The sequence below is a fragment of the Hylobates moloch genome, unplaced genomic scaffold (genome assembly GCF_009828535.3).
Source record: "Hylobates moloch isolate HMO894 unplaced genomic scaffold, HMol_V3 SCAFFOLD_2, whole genome shotgun sequence".
Taxonomy (NCBI): Eukaryota; Metazoa; Chordata; class Mammalia; order Primates; family Hylobatidae; genus Hylobates; species Hylobates moloch.
This window is the reverse complement of record NW_026652277.1, coordinates 90,494,943-90,522,932: the sequence shown is the minus strand read 5'-3', so window position 1 is coordinate 90,522,932 and position 27,990 is coordinate 90,494,943. Positions and strand designations below refer to the sequence as shown.

At 45.4% G+C, this 27,990-nt stretch overlaps 1 protein-coding gene, 1 long non-coding RNA gene and 1 other non-coding gene across 3 annotated transcripts; 1 reads left to right on the top strand and 2 right to left on the bottom strand.

Moving 5' to 3' along the window:
* Positions 1 to 1,025: 1,025 nt before the first annotated feature.
* On the bottom strand, positions 1,026 to 2,366 carry OOEP (oocyte expressed protein). The gene is made up of 3 exons (XM_032153188.2): positions 2,072 to 2,366; positions 1,675 to 1,854; positions 1,026 to 1,336 (listed from the first exon to the last, which is right to left on the bottom strand). The coding sequence occupies exons 1-3, from the start codon at positions 2,259 to 2,261 to the stop codon at positions 1,257 to 1,259; spliced, it is 450 nt and encodes a 149-aa protein (XP_032009079.1). The 5' UTR covers positions 2,262 to 2,366; the 3' UTR covers positions 1,026 to 1,256.
* Positions 2,232 to 27,792, top strand: LOC131382713 (uncharacterized). The gene is made up of 3 exons (XR_009212306.1): positions 2,232 to 2,553; positions 10,108 to 10,207; positions 27,618 to 27,792. It is a non-coding gene; the product is annotated as an uncharacterized LOC131382713 (long non-coding RNA).
* On the bottom strand, positions 27,172 to 27,272 carry LOC116477825 (small nucleolar RNA U13). The gene has a single exon (XR_004250658.1). It is a non-coding gene; the product is annotated as a small nucleolar RNA U13 (small nucleolar RNA).
* Positions 27,793 to 27,990: the final 198 nt, after the last annotated feature.

Here is a 27,990-nt window from a genome sequence, read left to right as displayed (position 1 = left end):
AAAATTTAAGAGGGTGGAAAATACTGGTAATAACAGACCATTGTTACAAAAGCTTATAGAGATAAATAAAAATCCTTATCTTCACCAGTTGAAAGAAGAAAGGAATGAAGAAAAATGTAAAACTGAAACAAAGAAAATATTCAACATCACCTCTAATCAAAAAAGCACAATTAAAGAGACTTGTGAGTTTAAAACGCTTACAAAAGGCTAGAATACTTTATTGCCAAGGAGTGAATAAATTCCATGAGTCAAACCAATCCAAATTGTGCTTGAACCCACAGGGCTTTTGGCGCCTTTCGCCCCAAAAATTCTACTTCCAGAAAGTGGGGCAGCAAGGATAGGAGCTGTTTTGCAGAGATTGGTAATTTCAGTACAACACGTAATGGAAAAACCACCTGGCCCATGCCGGACACCTGTGCAGCCTCGCCTTGCAGAAAAAGGGAGACAGCCGGCTCCAAGGCAGGGCGCCATCCACAAGCCAAGGTGCCCGGGAACCCTGCTCTTCCGTGGTGAATCGCAAAGCTACCATTAATGAACGCTGACCGCCCAGGCTTGCTTCTTGCAATGTCATCCTGTGCCCAATGGACGCCCCACTCCAGGAAAATACACAGCTGGTGCTCTTCCGGGGATCAATTACCAGCTTCAAAGTGAGAGCTTCAGATAAGGTGCTTTAGTAGTACGTGTGAGCTCATCAGAAATGAAATTTTAAGCTCCACCCCAACAGTACTGAATCAGAATTCTCTGGAGAAGGAGCCTAGGAAATTGTGTTTTAACAAGCTCCCAAGGTGATTTCTTACAAGCTTTAAAGCTTGAGGACCAATTATGTAAAAACAAAACAGATCACCATTTGTGAGGTTATCTGCCCCTGCATATCTGCCCCCTGTGGGTGAGGGCCTCACTCTGACCATAAAATCATAAAAGGATTAGGAGTTTCAAAATGATGGGAATTCAGGAAAAAGAAAAAAAAAAAACCTACAAAACTATAACCTGCCCACTCTTCATATCAAAACATGAGTGGGAGTCAATCTTTTATAAATTTGCTTTATTATAAGTGTGTGAAGATCTTAATGCCTTTGGCAAAATAGCCATTTCTTTATTAGAATAGTTCAAACTCACTCTTGCAACAAAATAAACCACATTCCATCAAGACACAGGAAAAAGGAATACAGGGATTTAGGAATGCTATACTTGCTTCTCTTCAACTTTAGCAGCAAAAGCTAGAAAGTTAAGATGTTCCCGGCAGTAACTATGTTGTCTTAAGCAACAGGATCCTGGGGAGAGTGGGGGTCTGATGCATGGGCCTTCAAGTTCTTCTCAAGGTGTTTCATCTTCTCAGCTGGAAGAGAAGCAGTTGATACTAACCATGGACAGGGACAAGTGTTCGCTGTTTCGAACTACTCCGTGATTGGGAGTTGGGGAGGAGAGAAAGATCTGCGATAGTGTTGTAACCCAGCTGAGGCTGACTTGGGCAGTGATGGGTCTAAATCTATCAGATCTGCGCTGACTTTCCCAAGGTCCTACCCCGGGATCCCCTCCCAACAAACTTCGTACAGCTCCCTGGGGTCTGGAAACCAAGAAATTTTGAGAAGGTTAAGGGAGGATGGAAGGAAACCGAGCAAGGCCGGTATGGTCACTCATGGCTTCCTCCACATGCAGGTTCTCAAAGACCCTCACCTCGGGCGCGATGTTCTCGGTGAAACCATGCCAGACACAGGAGCATGCTCTTCACCCGATTCTGTACACGGGGCCGCCCAAAAACGGTGATTTCCACTAGGTTCCCAGAGTCCACTATGTCCACTGTCAGCAGGGCCTGGCTCGTCCACTCCATTTCTGGAATTATGGCTCGGTCTGGGCCTAAACAAGTAAGGAAAGACTCTGAGGGGCTGCACGGTGGCAGGTTAGAAGCTGGATTTGAAGGGAATGTTGGCTAGGGAAGGGAAGAGCTGGAAGGTGGGCATCACTACAACACTCCTGGCTTGCGAATCTGGGAAAGAGGCTGTAGAGAGCTGCTCTGCCGGGCCTCTCTCAGACTGGAGGTGGACAGCCCACCAGCACACCTGGGGTCGCTCACCAAAGAGCTCGTCTGCCAGCCATGCCTCTAGGTAGAACACCAAAGGGTCTCTCAGTTCCTGCACCGGAAACCACCAGGGCCGGATGCGAATCTGTGGCGGCGGAAGTGGTAACCTACGCAGCTGCTCCAGGGAGTGGGCCGGGGTCCGTTTGCCCCGCTGGGACTCAGCAGCACCAGCATCATCGACCATACTGGGACCAGCAGCCGCGGAGGGCGCTCGAGGCGGCTTTCGCGAGAGCTCCTCCAGACCCAGGCGCAAAGCTCGGGCTCTCTTTTACCATATTCGACCCGCTCCGCCCCTTCCGGCAGCGCCTCGCACCGCGTCGGGGTGAGCAGGTGCAATCGACGTCCCGGCCTAGCGGCACATTGGACACTTCCTGCGCTGCCTCAATCGCCGGGATTGCCTCTTTGACCTTGAACTAGTATTCATTTGGCCTCCTGTTTGGTCTCCAATGCTCTCCTTCGTCATCTCTGCTCGTCAGGTATGCTTAGCCTGAAAGGCCTCTGCCCACCTTATAGCTGATTAACAATGTGAGTTTGAATTGACGAGTCTATTAATAGACTGGGAATCACCTTTGCTGGCTAGGTTAAGGTTTCATCGTTACCTCCCAAAGATAGGTAGATCGGACCCAGGGCAGGCTTGTTGAATGTGTCAGTTTTCTCTCTTCTGCCCCCTGTTGTTATCTTCTGACTCTCCGGATGGTTACCATTTTTAAATCATTCAAGCAAGTGTGTCATGTTTTAAACAAAAAGTCAGAGGTGGTCTTATAGAACATGTAGCAAGTTAGAAAATTTTCCTTTATTTCCAGTATCCTAAGACAACCATTATCGATGGACATTTTTTCCCAATGTTTGTAATTTTAATTAAAAATTTGAATTATGGAAGGTTTCACACATCCAAAAAAGTAATATAACACGGCCATGTACCCTCCCACAGTTTAACAGATGTTGACATTTCCCCACATTTGCCTCACTCCTGTTTTTAAAATAGATATTACTCAAGCATCTTTCCTTTCCCTCTCCAGAGGAAATCATCCTGAAGCTAGTGTGTATATATCATCCCCATGCATGTCCTTACACATTTTCTACTATATTTGTAGCAATATTGTTTGGTAGTTGTTTCAGAATAGATAGTATCTGCTGAATATACTATTTCGTTCTTACAATTAACTATGTGGGTTTTTTTGGGGTTTTTTTGGTTTTTTTTTTTTTTTGAGACGGAGTCTTTCTCTGTCCCCCAGGCTGGAGTGCAGTGGCGTGATCTCGGCTCACTGCAAGCTCCGCCTCCCGGGTTCATGCCATTCTCCTGCCTCAGCCTCCCAAGTACCTGGGACTACAGGTGCCCGCCAACACGCCCGGCTAATTTTTTGTATTTTTAGTAGAGACGGGGTTTCACCGTGTTAGCCAGGATGGTCTCGATCTCCTGACCTCGTGATCTGCCCGCCTCGGCCTCCCAAAGTGCTGGGATTACAGGCTTGAGCCACCGCGCCCAGCCTATGTTTGTTTTAAAACTCTTCTATTTTTCTGAGATGGGTCTCACTCTCTTGCCTAGGCTGGAATGCAGTGGCACGATCTCGGTTCACTGAAACCTCGACCTCCCAGGCCTCAGTGACCCTCCCATCTCAGCCTCCTGAGTAGCTGAGATCACAGGTGCCTGCTACCACACCCAGCTATTTTCCAGCTCTTTTTGTTGTTGTTGTTGATGTTGTTGTTGTTATTTGTTTGTCTGTTTGTAGAGACAGGGTCCCACTATATTGCCAGGCTGGTTTTGAACTCCAAGTCTCAAGCAGTCCTCTCATTGTGGCCTCCCAAAGTTCTGGGATTACAAGCGTGAGCCACCACAGCCAGCATAGAAGAAAAAACTCAAAATAGTGGAAAACACATTCCAGACTCCACATGATCATCTAGGACTGTGTGGAGGCTCCAGTTTTCTGCCCCTGAGCCCACCCCCTCTCACCCTCAACGGTTTCTGAGAAAACGTGACTATCAGATGTGCAGGGCATACTTACAGGAAAACAAGATTTAGCTATGGCTCTGATGCAATAAACATTTAAAACCTTAACCTGGCCAGGCAAGGTGGCTCATGCCTATAATCCCAGCACTTTGGGAGGCCAAGGCAGGAGGATCACTTGAGGTCAGGAGTTTGAGACCAGCCTGATCAACATGGAGAAAACCCGTCTTTACTAAAAATACAAAAATTAGATGGGTGTGGGCCAGACACGGTCGCTCAAGCCTGTAATCCCAGCACTTTGGGAGGCTGAGGCAGGCGGATCACCTGAGGTCGGGAGTTCGAGACCTCAGATCGCTTGAGTCAGGGGGTTTGAGGGTGCAGTGAGCCATGATCACACCACTGCACTCCTACTTGGGTGACAGAGCGAGACCCCAAAAATAAACCTAAAAAAATTTAAAGCCTTAATGTAACCATGAGATGCACTTACATTACTGTAGACAAAGAATATTTTACCCAGCATGTATAGAATTTTAACGGCTTCTTCAGGGGGACTGTGGTGATCTGAGTCACACAGGAATAAGTTAATTAACTTCTCTCAAATTCCACTTCCTGGTGTGGAAAAGATGGCACCCCATTATCTTGTGGAGATCTTCTGCCATAAACCCCACATAAATCCCCAGCATGCTGGACACCGTGAAGCAGTTAGTCTCAGACACAACTCAGTCTCAGGTGTAACCCAATAGTGGCTAGTTCAGTTATTCCTTCCTCAGAGAAGAAATGATCTTGTGGGATTACTGCTCTCCTCTGAGGAAAGAACCTCCCTGCTCAGTGAGAGGCCAGAATCTGATTTTCAAGTGTTGGTTTCGCGCCTCTCAGCTTTGGGGAGACTGATATGCCTTTGCACCTGAGCCTGCCAAAACGGGAGGGCTATTGTGCAAGAAAACCTTTTGGGAGCTCATACGGTCATGTGGGCCTCCTTGGAAGCCTGGGGACAAGTGGGCAGTTTTCCCGAGTGCATGGAAGCCAACACCAGAGACTGAGGTGGAGAGATGCACTGAGCCAACCTGGCCGGGTTAATAGAACACTTCTCCCACCATCTGGGTTAGCTTCTTGGGGTGCCAGGGATCCTGCAGTGGGCCTGACGCCAGCCCGAGATCAAAATGGGAAAGCGGCCAGAGCAAATTGATGTTCCACAGAGCTCTTAAGGGTTGGAAGATTCTTTCTCACTTTCTCTTTTTCTTTCCTTCTCTTTTTTTGTTTTCTTTTTTTGAGACGGTCTCACTCTGTCACCCAGGCTGGAGTGCAGTGGCACGATCTCAGCTCACTGCGTAGCTGGGGAAGATGCATGCCATCACACCCACTGTAGAGACAGAGGTCTCCCTATGTTGCCCAGGCTGGTCTCGAACTCCTGGGCTCAAGGAGTCCTCCCGCCTTGGCCTCCCAAAATGTCGGACTACAGGCATGAGCCACTGCAACTGGCCAGGGCCAGAAGATTTTAAGTATGCAATTATTATTTATTTATTTATTTAGGGACAGAGTTTTGCTCTTTTGCTCAGGCTGGAGTGCAATGGTGAATCTTGGCTCACTGCAACTTTCACCTCCTGGGTTCAGGTGATTCTCCTACCTAGGCCTCCCAAGTAGCTGGGATTACAGGCATGCACCAACACGCCCAGCTAATTTTGTATTTTTACTAGAGGTGGAGTTTCACCATGTTGTCCAGGCTGGTCTCGAACTCCTGACCTCAGGGGATCTACCCACCTCGGCCTCCCAAAGTGCTGAGATTACAGCCTTGAGCCACTGCGCCTTGCCAAAAATATATTTTTAAAATATATATACATGCCTGTTAATCCCATCACTTTGGGAGGCTGAGGCGGGAGGATCACTTGAGCTTAGGAGTTTGAGACCCACCCTGGGCAACACAGAGAGGACATAATTAGCTGGTTGTGGTGACATGCACCTGTAGTCCCAGCTACTCGGGAAGCCGAGGAAGGATAGCCTGAGTGCACAAGGTCGAGGCTGCAGTGAGCTATGATTGCACCACTGCACTCTAGCCTGGGTGACAGAGACCCCATCTCTAAAAAAATAAAATTAAAGTAATGTACAATTTTATGTATTTTTTTAATGGAGGAAAGGGGCTCCATTAAAAGTACTTGGAGTCTATAAAAGTCATAATGCCTCGCTGCCTTCATCTAGTGATGTGGAACCCCAGAGGCCCCAGTATGACTAGGCCCTTTCCAGGACCCACTCCCGTGTGTTTGCCCAGCCTTCCACTTCTGTGGTACAGAGCCAATCAGATCTACAGGACCAAAACTTGAAGCCAACCCCAATCCTACCAGCAACAAAAGATGATGGTTGCAGACATGAGAAAGAAGGCTCAGATTCCAGGCCTGCCCCCAGCCCTGAAATTGTAGTCAAACACATACTTCTCCTTTCACCTTACCTTCTCTGTATATTTGCCTGTGTGATCATAGTCTGGAGTTTTTTGTTTTTTGAGTTGTGGTTTCACCATATTGTCCAAGCTGGTCTGGAACTCCTAGGCTCCAGCAACCCTCCTGCCTTGGTCTCCCAAAGTGCTGGGATTACATGAGCCATGCCCAGCCTAGCCTGGAGTTTTTACTGGAACTGTTAAAATATGTCTCCTAATCGTTGTTTTGATTTACTGATGGGGGAAGGGAGACTGATCTCATACTTAACTATTTATTTATTTATTTATTTATTTATTTATTTATTTATTTATTTATGAGATGGAGTCTCGCTCTTGTCGCCCAGGCTGGAGTGCAGTGGCATGATCTTGGCCCACTGCAACCTCTGCCTCCCCGGGTTCAAGCTATTCTCCTGCCGCAGCCTGCTGAGTAGCTGGGATTACAGGCTCCGGCCATCCATGCCCGGCTAATTTTTGTACTTTTAGTAGAGACAGGGTTTCGCCATGTTGGCCAGGCTGGTCTCAAACTCCTGACCTCAGGTGATCCACCCACTTCAGCCTCCCAAAGTGCTGGGATTACAGGCATGAGCCACTGCACCCAGCCAACTCTTCTTTTAAAAAACAGACTTTCCTTGCTGACATACTTGAGTAGCTTTGGTCATATTTAAGGTGAAGCTGAGCCTTCTAACCATTTCTAGAATCCCCTCCAAGGCATCTCTTTACTAAGAGAACTAACCTTTTCCCAGCTAAGAGAAGAGAAAGTAAAAATTAGATTAGTGAGCCTAGAGCGATGGCTCAGGCCTGTAATCCCAGCACTGTGGGAGACAGGAGGATTGCCTGAGGCCGGGAGTTGTAGACCAGCCTGGGCAGCATAAGGAGGCCCTGTTTCTACAAAAAAATTAAAAATTAACCCGGTGTGGTGTCTCATGCCTTGTAGTCCCAACTACTCTGGGAGCTGCAGGCAGGAGGATCCCTTTAGTCGAGGAGTTAGAGGCTGCAATGAGCTATGATGGCACCATTGCACTCCAGCCTGGACTCTCTTTTTTCCTTATATATAAAACATATATATGCTTATACATAATATATAAACATATATATGCTTATGTATATAAACATAAAACATATATATGCTTATACATAATATATAAACATATGTATATACATAATATATATGAACATATATATATAAACATATATATAAACATATATATTATATATAAGCATATATTATATATAGTATATATTTATATAAAATTAAGTTTTATATTATATAACTATATCCATGAGAGAAAAGAGAAATCTGCCCTCATTTATAGCAGGTTGAGACAGACACAGATAAAACGAGCTGCAAAATTAAGTTTCTCCCAAAGACATGCTGCAGCTGTAAATTGTCATAATGATCTCCCATTTTTTTTTTTTCCCCCAAGATGGAGTCTCACTCTGTTGCCCAGGCTGGAGTGCAGTGGCACAATCTCTGCTAGCTGCAACCTCTGCCTCCCAGGTTCAAGTGATTCTCCTGCCTCAGCCTCCCGAGTAGCTGGGATTACAGGCACCCACCACCACGGCCAGGTGAATTTTTATAAAGACGGGGTTTTACCATGTTGGCCAGGCTGGTCTCGAACTCCTGACCTCAAGTAATCCACCCACCTCAGCCTCCGAAAGTGTTGTGATTACAGGTGTGAGCCACCGCACCCAGCCGATCTCCCATTTTTGAATGACTATTATGTTCTTACTCAGTGAGAAACATTATTCTCTAAAATTACAGACGATCAGAAAATGTACTATTTAAATTTATTTATCAGTAACAATGAAACATCCATTCTTGCCTGGAGGATCTAAGTCACTTTATTTATTTTTTGTTTTTCTTTGTTTGTTTTTCTAAGTCACTTTGATACAGAGAAACAGCCTTAATTGACAACTTAGTCGCAGCTGTTTCGGACAAGGGGTTTTCGAATACAACATTCCACATCTATCTCAATTAAGGACCCTGGGTTCACTTCACTATCAAGATCTGATGTTGATCCTTATACATACAGCCCAAAGAAACATGATTTTATTTATTTATTTATTTATTTATTTATTTATTTATTTATTTATTTATGTATTTATTTATTTATTTACTTACTTACTTACTTATTTATTTGAGACGGAGTCTGTTGCTCAGGCTGGAGTGCAATGGTAAAATCTCAGCTTACTGCAACCTCCACCTCCCGAGTTCAAGCAATTCTCCTGCCTCAGCCTCCAGAGTAGCTGGGATTACAGGCGCCCAACACCAAGCCTGGCTGGTTTTTGTGGTTTTGTTTGTTTGTTTTTTTGAGTCTCACTCTGTCACCCAGGCTGGAGTGCAGTGGCGCAATCTTGGCTCACCGCAACCTCCACCTCCCAGGTTCAAGCGATTCTCTTGCCTCAGCCTCCCAAGTAGCTGGGATTACTGGTGCCTGCCACCATGCCTGGCTAATTTTTGTATTTTTAGTAGAGAAGAGGTTTTACCATGTTGGCCAGGCTGGTCTCGAACTCCTGACCTCAGGTGATCCACCTGCCTTGGCCTCCCAAAGTGCTGAGATTACAGGCGTGAGCCACTGCACCCAGCCCATGATTTTATTTAGAGTTTATTTCTCTCTTCCCCAAAATTGTAAAAAAATTTATTGTTGGTGAGATGCCCTATGGTTCTTTGGCTACATCCTTATATAATTGTGTTTTACCATTAGAATTCCATTTTCTTTCATTCTGCCATTGCCAGTTAACACAATTAGCCAGACATATGTGGTCTTATTACCATGGGAGAGAGAAACTGACTACAATCTTAAGCCAGCCTTGGTGTAAACTTTTTTTTTTTTTTTTTTTTTTTGAGATGGAGTCTCGCTCTGTCACCCAGGCTGGAGTGCAGTGGCGTGATCTCTGCTCACTGCAACCTCCGCCTCCCGGGTTCACGCCATTCTCCTGCCTCAGCCTCTCCGAGTAGCTGGGACTACAGGCGCCCGCCACCACGCCCGGCTAATTTTTTGTATTTTTAGTAGAGACAGGGTTTCACCGTGGTCTCGATCTCCTGACCTCGTGATCCGCCCGCCTCGGCCTCCCAAAGTGCTGGGATTACAAGCGTGAGCCACCGCGCCCGGCCTAGCCTTGGTGTAAACTTTAAAGGCACATCCAAGGAAGTTTCTAGAGCTGTTCTATTTGCTGAAAATATAATCCTGTGAAAACTGTAAAGATGAGACAGAAACTGGAGCCAAAACCTCAAGACCCCTTTTAAATGTAGGCAGCATGTTTTGCTTCAGCTGAGAGAGAACTATAGAGCTCTGCTCACAAAGCAATAGGGGTGAGTAGTTTCTGGGAGGGCTTTATTATCTGCCTCAGGAGTAGATAAACAACCTGCTCATGCATGCGATAGAGTCACCACACCTCGAACTTTCTCAAGTTCTTGTGAATATACCATTTCTACTTTATGAGTGAACTGTGCTATGCAACTTCCTGTCTACTCAAATGTTTCTCTGATATCACCCAAGATGTGATAGGTATTTGTGGCCTCAAAATTAACTCATGCAAGTGAGTTTGTTGGGTTTGGTTGTGAACAACATACTGTAAAAAGCCAGCAATATTATTATGTATTTATTTATATTTACTTGATTCATTCATTCATTGACAGAGTCTTACTCTGTCACCTAGACGGGAGTGCAGTGGCATAATCACAGCTCACTGTAGCCTCGACCGTCTGGACTCAAGCAATTCTCCTGCCTGTCTCCTGAGGAGCTGGAACTACATACAGGTGAGTGCAACCACATCTAGCTAATATTTTTTAAAATTATGTTTTGTAGAAACGAGTTCTTGCTATGTTGCCAAGGTTGGTCTTGAACTCTTGGCCACAAGTGAACCTTCTACCTTGGCCTTCCTGAAGTGCTAGGATTATGGGTGTGAGTCACCATCGCACCTATAACCTATAGCTGTACCAGGCAGCTTTCAAGTTAAAAACCTGAGTTTTCACCAAGTAATCCTATTTAATTTATGCCAAAGGCTCCAGCCTGCATATATTATTGTTACAAATTCTTCTTCCCTTTTTTTTTTTTTTTTTTTGAGATAGTATCTCAGTCTGACACCCAGACTGGAGTGCAATGGCGTGATCTTGGCTCACTACAACCTCCACTTCCAGGGCTCAAGCGATCCTCCCACCTCAGCCTCTAGAGCAGCTGGGATGACAGGTGTGTGCAACCATGCCCAGCTAATGTTTTTGTATTTTGTTTTAAAGATGGGGTTTCTCCATGTTGGCCAGGCTGGTCTTGAACTCCTGAGCTCGAGCAATCCACCCACCTCAGCCTCCCAAAATGCTGGGATTATAGGCCTGAGCTACCGGGCCCAGCTACAAACTCTAAGATCCTCTGAGCCAGCAGTTCTCAAATGTTTGGGTCCCCCTGCTCTTAAAAATCACTGAGGCCAGGCATGGTGGCTCACGCCTGACCACGCCACTGTACTCCGGCTGAGGTAACAGAATGAAACTCCAACTCAAAAAAAAAAATCTATATATATAGAGTACCAGCAGGGTGCAGTGGCTCAGGCCTGTAATCCCAGCACTTTGGGTGGCCAAGGCAAGTGGATCCCTTGAGGTCAGGAGTTCAAGACCAGCCTGGCCAACATGATGAAACCCCATCTCTACTAAAAAATCCAAAAATTAGCCGAGCGTGGTGACATGTGCCTGTGGTCCCAGCTACTTGGGAGGCTGAGGTAGGAGAATTGCTTAAGCCCAGGAGGTGGAGTTTGCTGTGGGCCAAGATTTCACCACTGCACTCCAGCCAGCCTGGGCAACAGAGCCAGATCCTGTCTCCAGAAAAAAAAAAAAATTATTGAGTACCCTAAAGAGCTTTTGTTTTGTAAGGTATAGACAGATATTTACTATATTAGAAATTCAAACTTTGAGAAACCTAATTCAATGACTATAACTCATGTTAACATGGAAAACCTTTTAATGAAAAATGATTATGATTATGATTATTACTTTTTGAGACAGGGTCTCTGTCACCCAGCCTGGAGTGCAGTGGCACGATCTCGGCTCACTGCAACCTCTACCTCCTGGGTTCAAGCAATTATCCTGCCTCAGCCTCCTGAGTAGCTGGGATTACAGGCGTGCGCCACCACGTCCGGCTAATTTTTATGTTTTTGTAGAGAAAGGGTTTCACCATGTTGTCCAGGCTGGTCGCAAACTCCTGGGCTCAAGCAATCCTCCTGCCTCAGCCTCCCAAAGTGCTAGGATTACAGGTATGAGCCACTACACCTGGCCTGAAAAATAATTTGTTTCTCAAAACAAATTCAGTGGCCTGGCCGGGCATGGTGGCTCATGCCTATAATCCCAGCACTTTGGAGGCCAAGGTGGGTGGATCACTTGAGGTCAGAAGTTTGAGACCAACCTGGCCAACATGGTGAAACCTAGTCTGTACTAAAAATACAAAATTAGTTGGGCATGGTAGTGTGCACCTGTAATCCCAGTTACTCAGGAGGCTGAAGCAGGAGAATCACTTGAACCCAGGAGGTGGAGGTTGCAGTGAGTCGAGATTGTGCCACTGCACTCCACTCTGGGCAACAGAGCGAGACTCTATCTCAAAAAAAAAGAAAAAAGAAAAGTGGCCTTATTTTACATGTTTGTAAATCTGTTTAATGTCTGGCCTAATAGACAACAGCTGGTTTCTCATATCTTTGTTTTTTAATGGTTTTTAAAAATTGAGACAGGGTTTTGCTGTGTTGCCCAACCTGGTCTTAAACTCCAGAGCTCTGAGCTCAAGCAGTCTGCCCACTTCCAACTCCGAAAGTGCTGGGATTACAGGCATCAGCCACCATGCCTAGCCTCATATCCTATTCCAAATTAAATCTGTTGCAATATGTTGTTTTGATTGAAGAAAATCCAGCCTCACACAGATATTTAGATAATTGTGGACACTATTCTTTTTACTATACCAACACTCAGCAAACGGTAGCTTCTTACACTTTGAATGGTTTTTTATTCGTGCATGATTTTGTAACATCACTCATTAGTCATTAGGAAAATACTGGCTTATTGAAATATTTAATTTTCCAAATACTGACTCATTTCATTATACAGTATAATAAAAAATCACATGGATTAGTACCACCACCAATCTCATCAGAAAAATGTAATAATTGGGAAGGTGTCAAGACAGTGGTGATACAAGTTTTCCAAAATTCTTTTTTTTTTTTTTTTTTGAGACAGGGTCTCGCTCTGTTGCCCAGTCTGGAGTGTGGTGGTGCAATCTCCACTCACTGCAACCTCTGTCTCCTGGGCTTAAGCGGTTCTCTCATCTCAGCCTCCTGAGCAGTTAGTGAAATGCACCAATAACAATGCTAATGAGTGTTCATAGCAGTGTTTTTCAACATGGAAATAAACAGAAGTGACCAAATGTCTATCTATAATAGAATGGATAAATTGTGGCAGATCCATACAATGAAATGTTATATACCATTGAAAATTAATAAACTACTCCCAACATGAGTGAGCTAAAAGACACTATAGGATTCCATTTATATAAAGTTCAGAAAGTAAGCAAGTTTGATCTGGGTGGTTGTTACATCACTATTACTTTGAAATTTTCTTGAGCATCACACTTAATGATTTACATACTTTTTAGTAAGCAGATTAAACTTTGAGTTGTTTCTTGTTTTTAAAGAGGACTTTAGAGATCTAGACACCAAATATGATTAGTCTCAACAGATTGTGATTTATCTACACATTAGAAACTATATGGTAGAGAGGCTAGAGAAGATGAAGTAAGTTGAGTCACATTTGGATGTTGATTAATACAATCAAGGCCAGGCATGGTGGCTCATGCTTGTAATCCCAGCACTTTGGGAGGTCTAGGTGGGTGGATCACTTGCGGTTAGGAGTTCGAGACCAGCCTAGCCAACATGACTAAACCCTATCTCTACTAAAAATAATAATAATAATAAAATTTAGCCAGGCGTGGTGGCAGGTACCCGTAATCCCAGCTCCTTCGGAGGCTGAGGCAGAAGAATTGCTTGAACCCGGGAGGTGGAGGTTGCAGTGGGCCAAAATTGCACCATTGCACTCCAGCCTGGACAACAAGAGTGAAACTCCATTTCAAAAAGAAGAAAAAATAAAAAAGATGAAACAAAACAAAAAAGTGTTAAAAAAAAAAAAAAAAAAAAAGAAGAAGAAGAAGAAGATGGAGTAAGTTCCAGAACATAAAAATAGCAGTGAATGACAAGGGAGGTGGATAGGTCCAAGTTCACTCACAAGATTTGGAATTCAGGCTACTTGGATTTCAGGCTGAGTCTTTGAGGTATGCCTTCAGGCACCAGAGAGCTTCACTCTGGATACCTAGAGTAGCCTGGAGGAAGAGCTGAAGGCCAAGACCACATGTTGGCAAATCTCAAAATTGAAAGCTAGTTGAAGAAAAGGTGTTTTAGGTGGGGAAGGAAAGGTTGAGAAAGTTAGTCCTCACTTTGCCAAAAACTGCAGTGTTCCAGTAAAGCAGGAACAGACACTACTTTGCAGAGGACTAAAGGTAAGCATGGGCTGAGGAATTCAGGATGGCCAGTACACTCTTCTTAGTAGCCTGAATGTCCAGGGAAAGAGGTGGGCCAGTGTGGGGGGACAATTAATATAAAAAACCAGGCTGGAGGCCGGGCGCGGTGGCTCACGCTTGTAATCCCAGCACTTTGGGAGGCCGAGGCAGGCGGATCACGAGGTCAGGAGATCGAGACCACGGTGAAATCCCGTCTTTACTAAAAATACAAAAAAAATTAGCCGAGCATGGTGTCGGGCGCCTGTAGTCCCAGCTACTCGGAGAGGCTGAGGCAGGAGAATGGCGTGAACCCGGGAGGCGGAGCTTGCAGTGAGCTGAGATTGCGCCACTGCACTCCAGCCTGGGCGACAGAGCGAGACTCCGTCTCAAAAAAAAAAAAAAAAAAAAACCAGGCTGGGCGCAGTGGCTCACACCTGTAATCCTAGCACTTTGGAAGGCTGAGGTGGGTGGATCACTTGAAGTCAGGAGTTCGAGATCAGCCTGGCCGACATGGCGAAACCCATGTCTACTAAAAAGGCAAAAATTAGCCGGGAGTGGTGGCACCATGCCTGTAAACCCAGCTACTTGGGAGGCTGAGGCTGGAGAATCACTTGAAGCTGGGAGGCAGAGGTTGCAGTGAACCGAGATTGCACCACTGTATTCCAGCCTGGGTGATACAGCGAGACTCTGTCTGAAAAACAAAACAAACAAAAAACAAAGGATTGTAACTTTGGGTTTTTGTTTTTGTTTTTCTTTTTGGTTTGTTTTATTTTTGAGACAGGGATTTGCTCTGTCACTCAGGCTGTAGTGCAGTGGTATGATCATGGCTCACTGCAGCCTTAACCTCCCAGGCTCAAGTGATCCCCCCCCGCCTCAACCTCCCTAGTACCTGTGACCACAGGCATGTACTACCACACCTGGCTAATTTTTTTTTTTTTTTTTTGAGATGGAGTCTCGCTCTGTTGCCCAGGCTGGAGTGTAGTGGCATGATCTCAGCTCACCACAACCTTCACCTCCCGGGTTCAAGTGATTCTCCTGCCTCAGCCTCCCGAGTAGCTGGGATTACAGGCACGTGCCACCATGCCCAGCTAATTTTTATATTTTCAGTAGAGATGGGGTTTCACTATGTTGGCCAGGCTGGTCTCAAACTCCTGACCTTGTGATCCACCTGCCTCAGCCTCCCAAAGTGCTGGGATTACAGGCATGAGCCACCGTGCCTGGCCACACCTGGCTAATTTTTAAATTTTTTGTAGAGAGCGGGTCTCACCATGTTGTCCAGACTGGTCTCAAACTCCTGGGCTCAAGTGATCCTCCTGCCCCAGCCTTCCAAAGTGTGAGGATTATAGGCATGAGCCACCATGCCCAGCCTACTATGTTTGTTTGTTGTAGCTAGGACTACAAGCATGTACCACCATGCCCTGCTAGTTTTTAATTTTATTTTTATAGAGATGGGGGTCTCACTGTGTTGCCCAGGCTAGGCTTGAACTCCTGGCCTCAACCTCCCAAAGTGTGGTGAGCCAATATGCTCAGTGGTTTTTAACTTTTTTTTTTTTTTTTTTTTTTTGAGACAGAGTCTGACTCTGTCACCCAGGCTTGGCTGCAGTGGCACAATCTCAGCTCACCGCAGCCTCTACCTCCCAGGCTCAGCCTTCCAAGTAACTGGAACTACAGGCATGTGCCACCATGCATATCTAATTTTTATATTTTTTTATAGAGACGGGGTTTCCACCTGTTGGCCAGGTTGGTCTCAACTCCTGGCCTCAAGGGATCTGCCCACCTGGGCCTCCCGAAGTGCTGGGATTACATGTGTGAGCCACCACACCTGGTTGTAAATCTGAAGTAGAAGAAACCATCTATATAAGCAGTTCGCCTAAAAGATTTCTTAGGGCCGGTAACACTAAGGGAATTGTAGAAACTGCTTCTAGTTTCTTGATCAAGTAGTTGGCAAAATCATCCAGGAGCCCGGAGACATAGTCTTATTTAGTGTGGGTTAACAACAGGGAAAATGACCAGGAAGGAAGAACAAACTAAAATCAACGCAGGGGCCGGGCACAGTGGCTCACACCTGTAATCCCAGCACTTTGGGAGGCCAAGGTGGGTGGATCACTTGAGGTCAGGAGTTTGAGACCAGCCTGGTCAATATGGTGAAACCCCATCTCTACTAAAAATACAAAATTAGCCGGGTGTGGTGGCGCATGCCTGTAGTCTCAGCTGCTCAGAAGGCTGAGGCAGGAGAATCACTTGAACCCGGGAGGAGGAGGTTGCAGTGAGCCAAGATTGCGGCACTGCACTCTAGCCTGGGTAACAGAGCGAGACTCCATCCCAAAATAAAATAAAATCAGTGCAATCAGTGCAAGAAGGAAGTAATAAAGATTAGAGTAAAAATTATGTAGAAAATAGAGAAAAATCAAAACTGGGTTCTTTAAAAAGATAAAACTGACAAGTCTTTAGATAGAATAACCAAGGAAAAAAGACTCAACTTACTAAGATCAGAAATGAATGTGAGAGCCTGTGCAGTGGGTCACACCTGTAATCAAACTTTGGGAGGCTGAGGCAGGCAGATCACTTGAGCCCAGGAATTCAAGACCAGCCTGGGCAACAAAAGGAAACCCCATCTCTACAAAAACTACAACAATTAGCCAGGTATGGTGGCACATGCCTGTAATCCCAGCTACTTCGGAGGCTGAGGCAGGAGGATCACTTGAGCCAAGGAGGTCAAGGCTGCAGTGAGCCAAAATCATGACAGTGCACTCCAGCCCAGGCAACAGAGTGAGACCCTGTCTCTAAATAAATAAATATAATAAAAATAAAAAATAAAAGAATGAATGGAGGACATTACTACTCACCTTATTGACCTTACAGATATAAAAAGGATTATAAGGTAATACTACAGAACAACTATATGACATAAATTAGATAACCTAGATGGAATGAATAAGTTCCTAGAAAAACATAAACTACTCAGAATAGAAAATCTGAATAAACCTGTCATAAGAGATTGAATTAGTAATGACAACATTTCCCACAAAGAAAAGCTCAAGCCCAGATGGCTTTACTGATGAATCCAACCAAGTATTTAAAGGAGAACTAATGTCAATCTTTCAAACTCTTCCAAAAAATAGAAGATGAAAGAACACTTCCCAACTAATTATGTCAGCATCACCTTAATACCATAACCACAGACATCACAAGAAAAGAAACAACTACAGACCAATATTCCTGAGTAACAAAGATGCAAAAATCTTAAATAAAAAATGAGCAAACTTGGTTGGGCATGGTGGCTCATGCTGGTAATCTCAGCCATTCAGGAGGCCTAGGTGGGAGGACCACTTGAGCCCAGGAGTTCCAGGTATTGAGCCATGATTGTGACACTGCACTCCATCACTTGAACTCCTGGGCTCAAGTGATCAGCCTGCCTCAGCCTCCCAGCCTAGGCAAAGAGACAAACAAACCTGTCTTTTTTTTTTTTTTGAGATGGAGTCTTGCTCTGTCACCCAGGCTGAAGTGCAGTGGCACAATCTCGGCTCACTGCAACCTGTGCCTCCCGGATTCAAGCGATTCTCCTGTCTCAGCCTCCTGAGTAGCTGGGATTACAGGCACATGCCATCACGCCTGGCTAATTTTTGTATTTTTAGTAGGGAGGGGGTTTTATCATGTTGGCTAGGCTGGTCTCGAACTCCTGACCTCAGGTGATCCACTCGCCTCGGCCTCCCAAAGTGCTGGGATTACAGGTGTAGCCACCACACCCAGCCTCAAACCTGTCTTAAAAACGGCAAATGGAGGCTGGGTGCCGTGGCTCACGCTTGTAATCCCAGCACTTTGAGAGGCCAAGGTAGGCAGATCACAAGGTCAGGAGATTGAGACCATCCTGGCTAACACAGTGAAACCCCGTCTCTACTAAAAATACAAAAAAATTAGCCAGGTGCGGTGGCGGGTGCCTGTAGTCCCAGCTACTTGGGAGGCCGAGGCAGGAAAATGGCGTGAACCTGGGAGGGCAGCTTGCAGTGAGCCGAGATCGCGCCACTGCACTCCAGCCTGGGCGACAGAGTGAGACTCCGTCTCAAACAACAACAACAAAAAAGACAAATGGAATTCAGCATTATTCAAAAAAAAAATTATACACTATGATTAAGGGGATTTATCCCAGGAATGCAAGGCTGGATTAAGTCAAAAGTCAATTAATATGCCATATTAATAGAATAAAGGACAAAAACTACATGAACATTTCAAGAGATGCAGCAAATGCATTTTACAAAATCAACACCTACTACTAGGAATACAAAGTCTCTTCCCCAGCCTAAATAAAAGCTCTCTTTTTTTTTTTTTTCTTTTTTTCGGAGTCTCACTCTATTGACTAGGCTGGAGTGCAGTGGCGTGGTCTTGGCTCACTGCAACTTCCACGTTCTAAGTTCAAGCGATTCTCCTACCTCAGCCTCCTGAGTAGCTGGGATTACAGGCACCTGCCACCACGCCTGGCTAATTTTTTTATTTTTAGTGGAGACGGGTTTCACCATGTTGGCCAGGCTGGTCTTGAACTACTGACCTCGTGATCCACCCATCTCGGCCTCCCAAAGTGCTGGGATTATGGGCATGAGCCACTGTGCCCAGCCAAAAGCTATTTTCAAAAAGCCCACCGCTAACATTATATATGATACTTAATGGTAAAAAGACTGAATTCCTTCCCCTGAAAGATCAGGAAGAGGGCAAAGATACCTACTTTCACTTTTATTCAACATTGTACTGGAGGTTCTAGCCAGTGCAATCAGGCAAGAAATAGAAGGCATGCATACTAAAGAATACCAACAACATGCTTTTTTTTTTTTTTCTGAGACAGAGTTTCGCTCTTGTTGCCCAGGCTGGAGTGCAATGGCGTGATGTTGGCTCACTGCAACCTCTGCCTCCCAGGTTCAAGCGATTCTCCTGCCTCAGCCGCCCGAGTAGCAGGGATTACAGGCATGTGCCACCATGCCCAGCTAATTTTGTATTTTTAGTAGAGACGGGGTTTCTCCATGTTGATCAGGCTGTTCTCGAACTCCCAACCTCAGGTGATCTGCCTGCCTTGGCCTCCCAAAGTGCTGGGATTACAGGCATGAGCCACCACACCGGGCCAACAACATGCTTTTCTATGTAGGAAATCCTAAGGAATCCACCAAAAAATAAACAAACAAATTGAATGAATGAATTCAGTAAGGTTGCAGAATACAAAATCAATATACACAAAATCTAAATACTTTTACAAGTTTAGTAAGTGTATAACTTGAAAACTACAAAACTTTGATGAAAGAATTAAAGATGTAAATAAATGGAGAGTTATTTCATTCATGGACTAGAAGACTCAGAAGATGAATTTAGACCCTTACCTTACAACATACACAAAAATTAACTTGAAAAAGAACTGCAGCCGGGCGTGGTGGCTCAAGCCTGTAATCCCAGCACTTTGGGAGGCCAAGGCGGGTGGATCATCTGAGGTCATGAGTTCAGGACCAGCATGGTCAGCATGGTGAAACCCAGTCTCTACCAAAAATACAACAAAAAAGTTAGCCGGGTGTGGTGGCAGGTTCCTTTAATCCCAGCTACCTGGCAGGCCGAGGCAGGAGAATCGCTTGAACATGGGAGGCGGAGGTTGCTGTGAGCCAAGATAGCACCACTGCACTCCAGCCTGAGTGACAAGAGCAAAACTCCATCTCAAAAACAAAATAAAATAATATAAAAATAAAATCAGTGCTGGGCACGGTGGCTCACACCTGTAATCCCAGCACTTTGGGAGGCCAAGGCGGGTGGATCACGAGGTCAGGAGATCGAGACCATCCTGGCTAACACAGTAAAACCCCATCTCTACTAAAAATACAAAAAATTAGCCAGGCGTGGTGGCGGGTGCCTGTAGTCCCAGCTACTTGGGAGGCTGAGGCAGGAGAATGGCGTGAGCCCAGGACGCGGAGCTTGCAGTGAGCTGAGACTGCGCCACTGCACTCCAACCTGGGCAACAGAGCGAGACTCTGTCTCAAAATAAATAATAAATAAAATCAGTGCTGGATTAATGTGAGTATTCATGTTTATATAATTATTTATTTTATTGATTGATTGATTGAGACGGAGTCTCGCTCTGTCTCCCAGGCTGGAGTGTAGTGGCGTGGTCTTGGCTCACTGCAACCTCCACCTCCTGGGTTCAAATGATTCTCCTGCCTCAGCCTCCAGAGTAGCTGGGACTACAGGCACGTGCCACCACGCCCGGCTAATTTTTTGTATTAATGTTTATATAATTTGAGGGTAAAAACAAACCCTTCTAAATCATGGCTCCAAAGGCTGCCACCATAAGGGAACGATGATAGTTCTGACAACATTAGAATTTTATTTTACTTATTTTGAGACAGGGTCTTCCTCTGTTGCCCATGCTGGAGCGCAGTAGCGCAATCTGGGCTTACCTGCAACTTCCGCCTCCTGTGTTCCAGCGATTCTCATGCCTCAGTGCCTCAGCCATCCGATTACCTGGGACGACAGGCATGCGGCACCACACCAAGCTAATTTTTGTATTTTTAGTAGAGACAGATTTTGCCATGTTGTCCAGGCTGGTGCCAAACTCCTGATCTCAGGTGATCCGTCCACCTCGGCCTCCCAAAGTGCTGGGATTACAGGCATGAGCCACCGCACTGGGCCTGACAATAATGGAATTAAAACTTCTTTTAGTGAGAAAAAAAATCCTTATGCCTCACCCTCCCCCAAAGTGAAATGAAAATACAAATTATAAACAGAGAAGAATGTATAACAAAAAATTATATGTCTAACAACATGGGAAACGTTTATTATAAAATTTAAGGGGAAAAGTCAAAGTGCAAAACTGATATCTAGTAGAATGTCAAAAGTTTATCTAGAAGAAAACTCAGAAGGACTAAATTTATCTCTGGGTAATATTTTTATTTTTCCAAATGTATGCAGTGAACACGTTAATTCTAAAATCATCTTAAAGCCAAAGTTATCTATCCTAATGCCAGTAACCGTAGCTTTTTTCTTGAAAAAGGGATGGCAGGTGGAGGCTGGAATCCCCTTCCTTCTGGGAACTGCACCCATGGGTTCCTGAGAGGCAAAGTGGCAGAACAGAAAATGCTCAGCTTTGGCATCACCTCCACTTGGGTTCCCAAGTACTGGGCTCCTCTGACTTCGGTTTCTTCATCGTGAAATGGGGATACCCACATCCATCTCACAGGAGTTTTCTAAGAATTAAATGAGTCTGGCAGGTTGTAAGTGCCCAATAGAAGATAGTGCCACCTTCTCTAGTCCAGGTAGTAAGTGAAAACTTAAGGAGCGGATTTTCCAAAATCAGCGCCTGCTGCTCCGAGAGCCAAGGGTGCGGTGTTTGCTGCCTCCTTGTGGGAGAGTGTGGCTCCTTGCCTGGCGGAGTCGGAGGAGTAAGTTCTCGGAGGGTAGAGGGAACTTTCCTTCTCCTAGCTCCGCCAAACCCACATTGGGGGTACTCGCTCAGGGATCCCGCAGCGGTGCAAATGCGAAGGAAAGCCGCGACGCGAGCTGGAACCTGGGATGGTGCCTCTGGCGCGTCGCTACCCAGGGGAACTACGTGGAGATGGCAGGCCACTTAGCACCAATGCAGACCTGGGAGCTTTGAGGAAGCCGGAGGCTTCGGACAGAAGAAACCGCCTGGCAGGCGGAGGAGAAAGGCCAGGGCTCCCCTCCTGAGGTTGAGGCTTGCCAGAGGGAAATGGCACCGAGGACCTGGGGCGATTGATTCAGCTTCTACCCCAGGAGCAGAAGTCCCCGCCCTACTCCGGAACTGGCGGTCAACTCCCTCAGGCCACACCCGAGGCAAAAATGCAAGCTGGTGGAAATTTTCTGCCTTCAGGTCAAAATTGGGCGTGAACTCCACCTTTTTATCTTTTTTTTTTTTTTTGGTGGGGAAAAGTAGGTGGTAGAAAGAACTTGAAAGCCCCGCAGGCATATCCAATTTCTACTTGCTTAGTGAATGCTTTTCTAACCAAGCTGGGATTTAGGATAAGAGATTCCACCGCTTTTTATCGCAAAAGGCTTAGGCTTAGGCTGTCACAGGTCTAAAAAGGCAACTTATTTTGCTCTTCGTTGTGAAAAAATTTAAAATACAAAACTCATAGGTGGGAACTGAACAATGAGAACACATGGACACAGGAAGGGGAACATCACACACTGGGGACTGTTGTGGGGTGAGGGGCTGGGGGAGGGATAACATTAGGAGATATACCTAATGCTAAATGACGAGTTAATGGATGCAGCACACCAACATGGCACATGTATACATATGTAACAAACCTGCATGTTGTGCACATGTACCCTAAAACTTAAAGTATAATAATAATAAAAAAATAAAAAATAAATACAGAACTAAAAATATTCGTGTTACCTGGAATTACCGTTTTAGATATCCTTCCTCACCACGTGAGAACACAGTATCAAAATGTTAAATCCGCTGGGCGCAGATCACTTGAGGCCAGGAGTTAGAGACCAGCCTGGTTGGCATAGTGAAACCCGGTCTCTACTAAAAATACAAAAATTAACCAGGTGTGTGGTGCGCCTGTGGTCCCAGCAGCTCAGGAGGCTGAGGCAGGAGAATCACTTGAATCCGGGAGGCGGCGGTTGTCCTGAGCCCAGATCCCGCCACTGCACTCCAGCCTGGCCCACAGGGAAAGAAAAAAAGAAAAAAAAAAAAGTTATTTACTAATCCACTGCCCAAACTCAAGGAAATAGCTGATCCAATTAAAAACAAAACAAAAATGAAAAGCTTGACAGACACAAAATTCCCTTTTTAGACTTTATCTTTTAGAACAATTTTAGGTTCACAGCAAGTATTGTCATCTCTTGGGATTTTGGGGGTATTGGTGCCAGGACCTCCAAAGATACTTAATCCCAGTGTTGCTCAAATTCTTCATGTAAAATGGCATAGTATTTGCATATAACCTATGCAGAGCTTCCCTTATACTTTAAATCATCTCTGGATTACCTGTAATACCTAATACTAGGTAAGTAGTTATTCTACTTTATTGGTTATTTTGCTTTTTTTGTTTTATTTTTATGAGGTTTGATCTTATTTATTTGTTACCCAAAAACTGTTTTTTTTTTTTTTTTTTTTAGATGGAGTTTCGTTCTTGTCGCCTGGACTGTGATGGTGCGATCTCGGCTCACTGCAACCTCCGCCTCCCGGGTTCAGGTGATTCTCCTGCCTCAGCCTCTCACGTAGCTGGAGCTATAGGCATGCACCATCATGCCCAGCTAATTTTTCTTTCTTTTTTGTATTTTTAGTAGAGAGGGGGGTTTCGCCATGTTGGCCAGGCTGGTCTCAAACTCCTGACCTCAGGTGATCCGCCTGCCTTGGCCTCCCAAAGTGCTGGGATTACAGGCGTGAGCCACCGTGCCTGGCCAAAACTCTTTTGACTGGACTCAGAAGCTCTCAGAGAGGACAGTCTGTGCCTCTTGGCAATTTGTTCCTGGTGTTTTTCTTTGGCTTCCTTTATTCTCTTGTCCAAAAGTTTAGCATATTCTGTGGCCTCTTCCTTATTTTTTTTTTAGTAGGTTGTTTCTTCAGAGCAATAAGCCAGGTGTTTGTGTTGCGGGACATGAGGAGTAACAAGACACTGACTCTTGGGTGCTTTGACCCTGTGTGTCTTATCTTTGTTATAACAAAGAGCTTTCTTATAACATATTGGTGGACATCATCTTTTTAGAGAAACTGAAGTTTTTGGATTCTGCTAGCTCTTCTGGGTCCCGGGGGATGAGGCAGTATATTATCAGGCAGTTCAGGATTAGCCTTCTCTCTCTCCCTCTCTAACAATACCTGAGTTGAGAATACTCAGATTGGCATCCACAATACAACCTTGAACAGATTTGTGCATTCTTTCTTCAGTTCTCCGTGGAGGAGAGGAATACCCCTTATTCAGTAGCAGGCAGACACAGTCTTGGGTCAAAATACCCTGCTTCATGAGGAAGCCTCGTCTGTTGTCCCCACCACTGATTCCGACCACATAACCCTTCCATTCTTCACCTAGAGCATCAGCATCAACATCTGTGACTATAGCTTCTCAGAAAAAGTATGACATTTGCAATCCTCATCCACTTCAAAGAGATTCTGGCAGCCAGAGGCTGGGAAGGAGACATTCAGCTTCATCTTGAAGCAGCTGATTGTCTCTGAGGCACCATGAAAAGGAGAGGTTTTTATAAGTGTTAATTGTTTATCAAGAGAAACTATTTCTTAGCCCACATATTCCCATTTCTTAGTTCAGGAACACAGGTCAGTGACAAGCACCTGAGGTGTCTTCAAAGCACTGGAAGCCACTGTTTATCAGTCATGGTTATTGTCTTTGATGGGTATGTCCTTCCTGGCTGTTGAAAGTTCCTAGTTTACGTGAAGGTTCACTCTCAGTGTTAGAATAATTTTGGCCTCACAGAATGAGTTAGGAAGTATCCCTCTGCTTCTACTTTCTGGAAGAGATTCTATGAGGCCAGCATTACCCTAATACTAAAACCAGTCAAAGACATTACAAGAAAAGTACAGACGAATATTTCTGACTAACATAGATGCAAAAATCCTTAATAAAATCTCAGCACGTTGAATCCAACAAAATTCCTTTCTAACGATTGTTAATACTACCCATTTCAGATTAAAGATTAGAGAATGGAGATTAAATGCCTAACATTTATTTAATGTTTTTTTATCTTTGTTTTTGTTTTGTTTTGCTTTTTGAGATGGAATTTCACTCTTGTTGCCCAGGCTGGAGTGCAATGGTGCAATCTTGGCTCACTGCCAACTTCTGCCTCCCAGGTTCAAGCAATTCTCCCGCCTCAGCTTCTCAAGTAGCTGGGATTACAGACATTCGCCACTATGCCTGGCTAATTTTTTGTATTTAGTAGAGATGGGGTTTCACCATGTTGGTCAGGCTGGTCTTGAACTCCTGACCTCAGGTGATCTACCCACCTCAACCTCCCAAGGTGCTGAGATTACAGGCCTGAGCCACTGCACCTGGCCTATTTCCTAGGTAATCCTTTTTTTTTTTTTTTTTGAGATGGAGTCTCACTCTGTTGCCAGGCTGAAGTGCAGTGGCACAATCTCGGCTCACTGCAACCTCTGCCTCCCGGGTTCAAGCAATTCTTCTGCCTCAGCCTCTCGAGTAGCTGGGACTACAGGTGCATGGCCACCATGCCCAGCTAATTTTTGTATTTTTAGTAGAGACAGGGTTTCACCACGTTGGCCAGGATGGTCTCAATCTCTTGACCTCATGATCTGCCCACCTTGGCCTCCCAACGTGCTGGAATTACAGGTGTGAGCCACCACGCCCGGCCTTTTTCTAGGTAATCTAATAGTGCTTTATTCATATTTCTCCAGAGATGATGGCATTAAGAGTTAATATACCCATCCTGGCTAACATGGTGAAACCCCATCTCTACTAAAAATACAAAAAAAAAAATTGGCCGGGCGTGGTGGCGGGTGCCAGTAGTCTCAGCTACTCGGAGAGGCTGAGGCAGGAGAATGGCGTGAACCCGGGAGGCGGAGCTTGCAGTGAGCCAAGATTGCGCCACTGCACTCCAGCCTGGGTGACAGAGCGAGACTCCGTCTCACACACACACACACAAAAAAGAGTTAATATACTTATTGAATATGAGTTAACCCATTCAACTCAGGATGGACCAGGTCTTGTACTTTTTTTTCGATCTGAGGCGCTGTGATTGAAATAGCATTAAAATAGGTGTCCACCGTGGGTTGTTATGTTTGTTTGTTTTCTGACAGTCTCGTTCTGTCACCTAGGTTGGAGTGCAGTGGCGTGATCTCGGCTCACTGCAACTTCCGCCTCCCAGGTACAAGCAATTCTTCTGCCTCAGCCTCCCGAGTAGCTGAGATTACAAGGCACCCACCACCATGCCTGCCTAATTATTTAATTAATTAATTATTTTTTTGAGGCTGAGTCTCACTCTGTCACCAGGTTGGAGTGCAGTGGCGTGATCTCGGCTCACTGCAACCTCCGCCTCCCGGGTTCAAGCAATTCTCCTGCCTCAGCCTCCCAAGTAGCTGGGACTACAGGCGCACACCACTACACCCAGCTAATTTTTATATTTTTAGTAGAGATGGGGTTTCACCAGGTTGGCCAGGATGGTCTCGATCTCTTGACCTTGTGATCCACCCGCCTCTGCCTCCCAAAGTGCTGGGATTACAGGCATGAGCCACCGCGTCCAGCCAATATTTTTTGCATTTTTATTAGAGATGGGGTTTCACCATGTTGGCCAGGCTGGTCACGAGCTCCAGACCTCAAGTGATCTGCCTGCCTCACCTTCCCAAGGTGCTGGGATACAGGCATGAGCCACGCCATGCCTGGCCTGGTGTCCACTGTGTTTGATGGATGATTGAACTGAAAAAAAAAAAAAAAAAAAAAAAAATTTTTTTTTTTTTTTTTTGAGATAGGGTCTCTGCTCTGTTGCCCAGACTGGAGTGCAGTGACACCATTTGGGCATTTCGGCTCACTGTAGCCTCAACCTCCCTGGCTCAGTGATCCTCCCACCTCAGCCTCCTGAGTAGCTGGGACTACAGCCTGTACCACCACACCCGGCAGGGTCTGGCTATGTTACCCAGACTGATGTTGAACCTTGGGGCTCAAGAGATCCTCCGCCTAGGCCTCCTAAAGTGTTGAGATTACAGGTATGAGTTATCCCTGCTGGCCTAAACTGAAATTTGTTCAGATAATTCAAAGATCCTAATCAAAGGAGTGTGCTTGCAGCTGGCTTGAAGCCCTGGAGTAGTATGTCCAGCCAGAGCCAGGCTGCAGTGACGGTAATGCTTCAGGAATCTATTCAATTTATTTCCTTAGCTCTAAAATTATGGCAGGCCAGGCACTGTGGCTCATGCCTGTAATCCCTGAACTGTGTAAGGCCAAGGCAGGAGGAGTTGGATACCAGCCCGGGCAACATAGGGAGGTCTTGTCTTTACAAAATAATTAGCCTGGCGTGGTGGTGCACACCTGTAGTCCCGACTATTTGGGAGGCTGTGGTGGGAGTATCACTTGAGTCCAACAGGTCGAATCTGCAGTGAGCAGTGATCGCACCACTGCACTCCAGCCTAGGTGATAGAGGTCAAAAACAAAACAAAAGAAAACGAAAAAAAGAAAACATAGCAAACATCCAGAAGGCTGTGTAGAGCAATGAATGTCTCTCAAGCCAGTGATCTTTTTCTCTTCATTTTTCACGTCAGGTGGGTAGTATGCCCACTTCGTAACAAGGTTTGAGGGAGGCACATTTGACACAAGAGCATGAAAACCCAATCACACTTATGACTTACAAAAGGATCAAGTCAGTGATCTTTAAGCTGTGGGCCATTAAATACATTTTGTGAGCCGAGCGCAGTGGCTCAGGCCTGTAACCCCAGCATTATGGGAGGTGGAGGTGGGAGGATCACTTGAGTCCAGGAGTTCAAGACCAGCCTTGGGCAACATACTGGGAACTCCGGTCTCTATTAAAATTTTTTTTTAGTTTTGTGGATTACAACCATTTAAAAAACTAAAATAAGCTTAAATGTATCAAAATGCAGCTTACATAGCGAGGATAAATGATGTTTTGTCAATCTGTTGTTTCAAGTTTTTTATGTGTGGATTGGGTCACCTTGTAACAGTGACTTACCTTAATGGGTCACAGTTGAAAACATTTCCGGTGCAGTGGCTGACTGTAATGCCAGCACTTTGGGAGGCCGAGGCTGGAAGATCACTTGAAGCCAGAAGCCAAGAGTTCAAGACCTGCCTGAGCAACAGGCGACACCCCGTCTCTATTTAAAAAGAAAAAAAAAGTTTCCAAGGCACTGAGATGCCAGGAACCCGAGGTGTGTATCCAGTAGGGGCGGGAGCAAAGAGGGCGTTTGGAAAAAGTCCCACGTCTGGAAAGGAATACACGGTGGGGCACATTGACAAGTCACGCTCCCACGGCTCAGAAAGCCGATTGGCTAAAACTGGGAGAGTCCCGCCCACAACGCTCACTGGCCAATGGCTGAGTGAAATCAGGGCGAAGTGGGCGG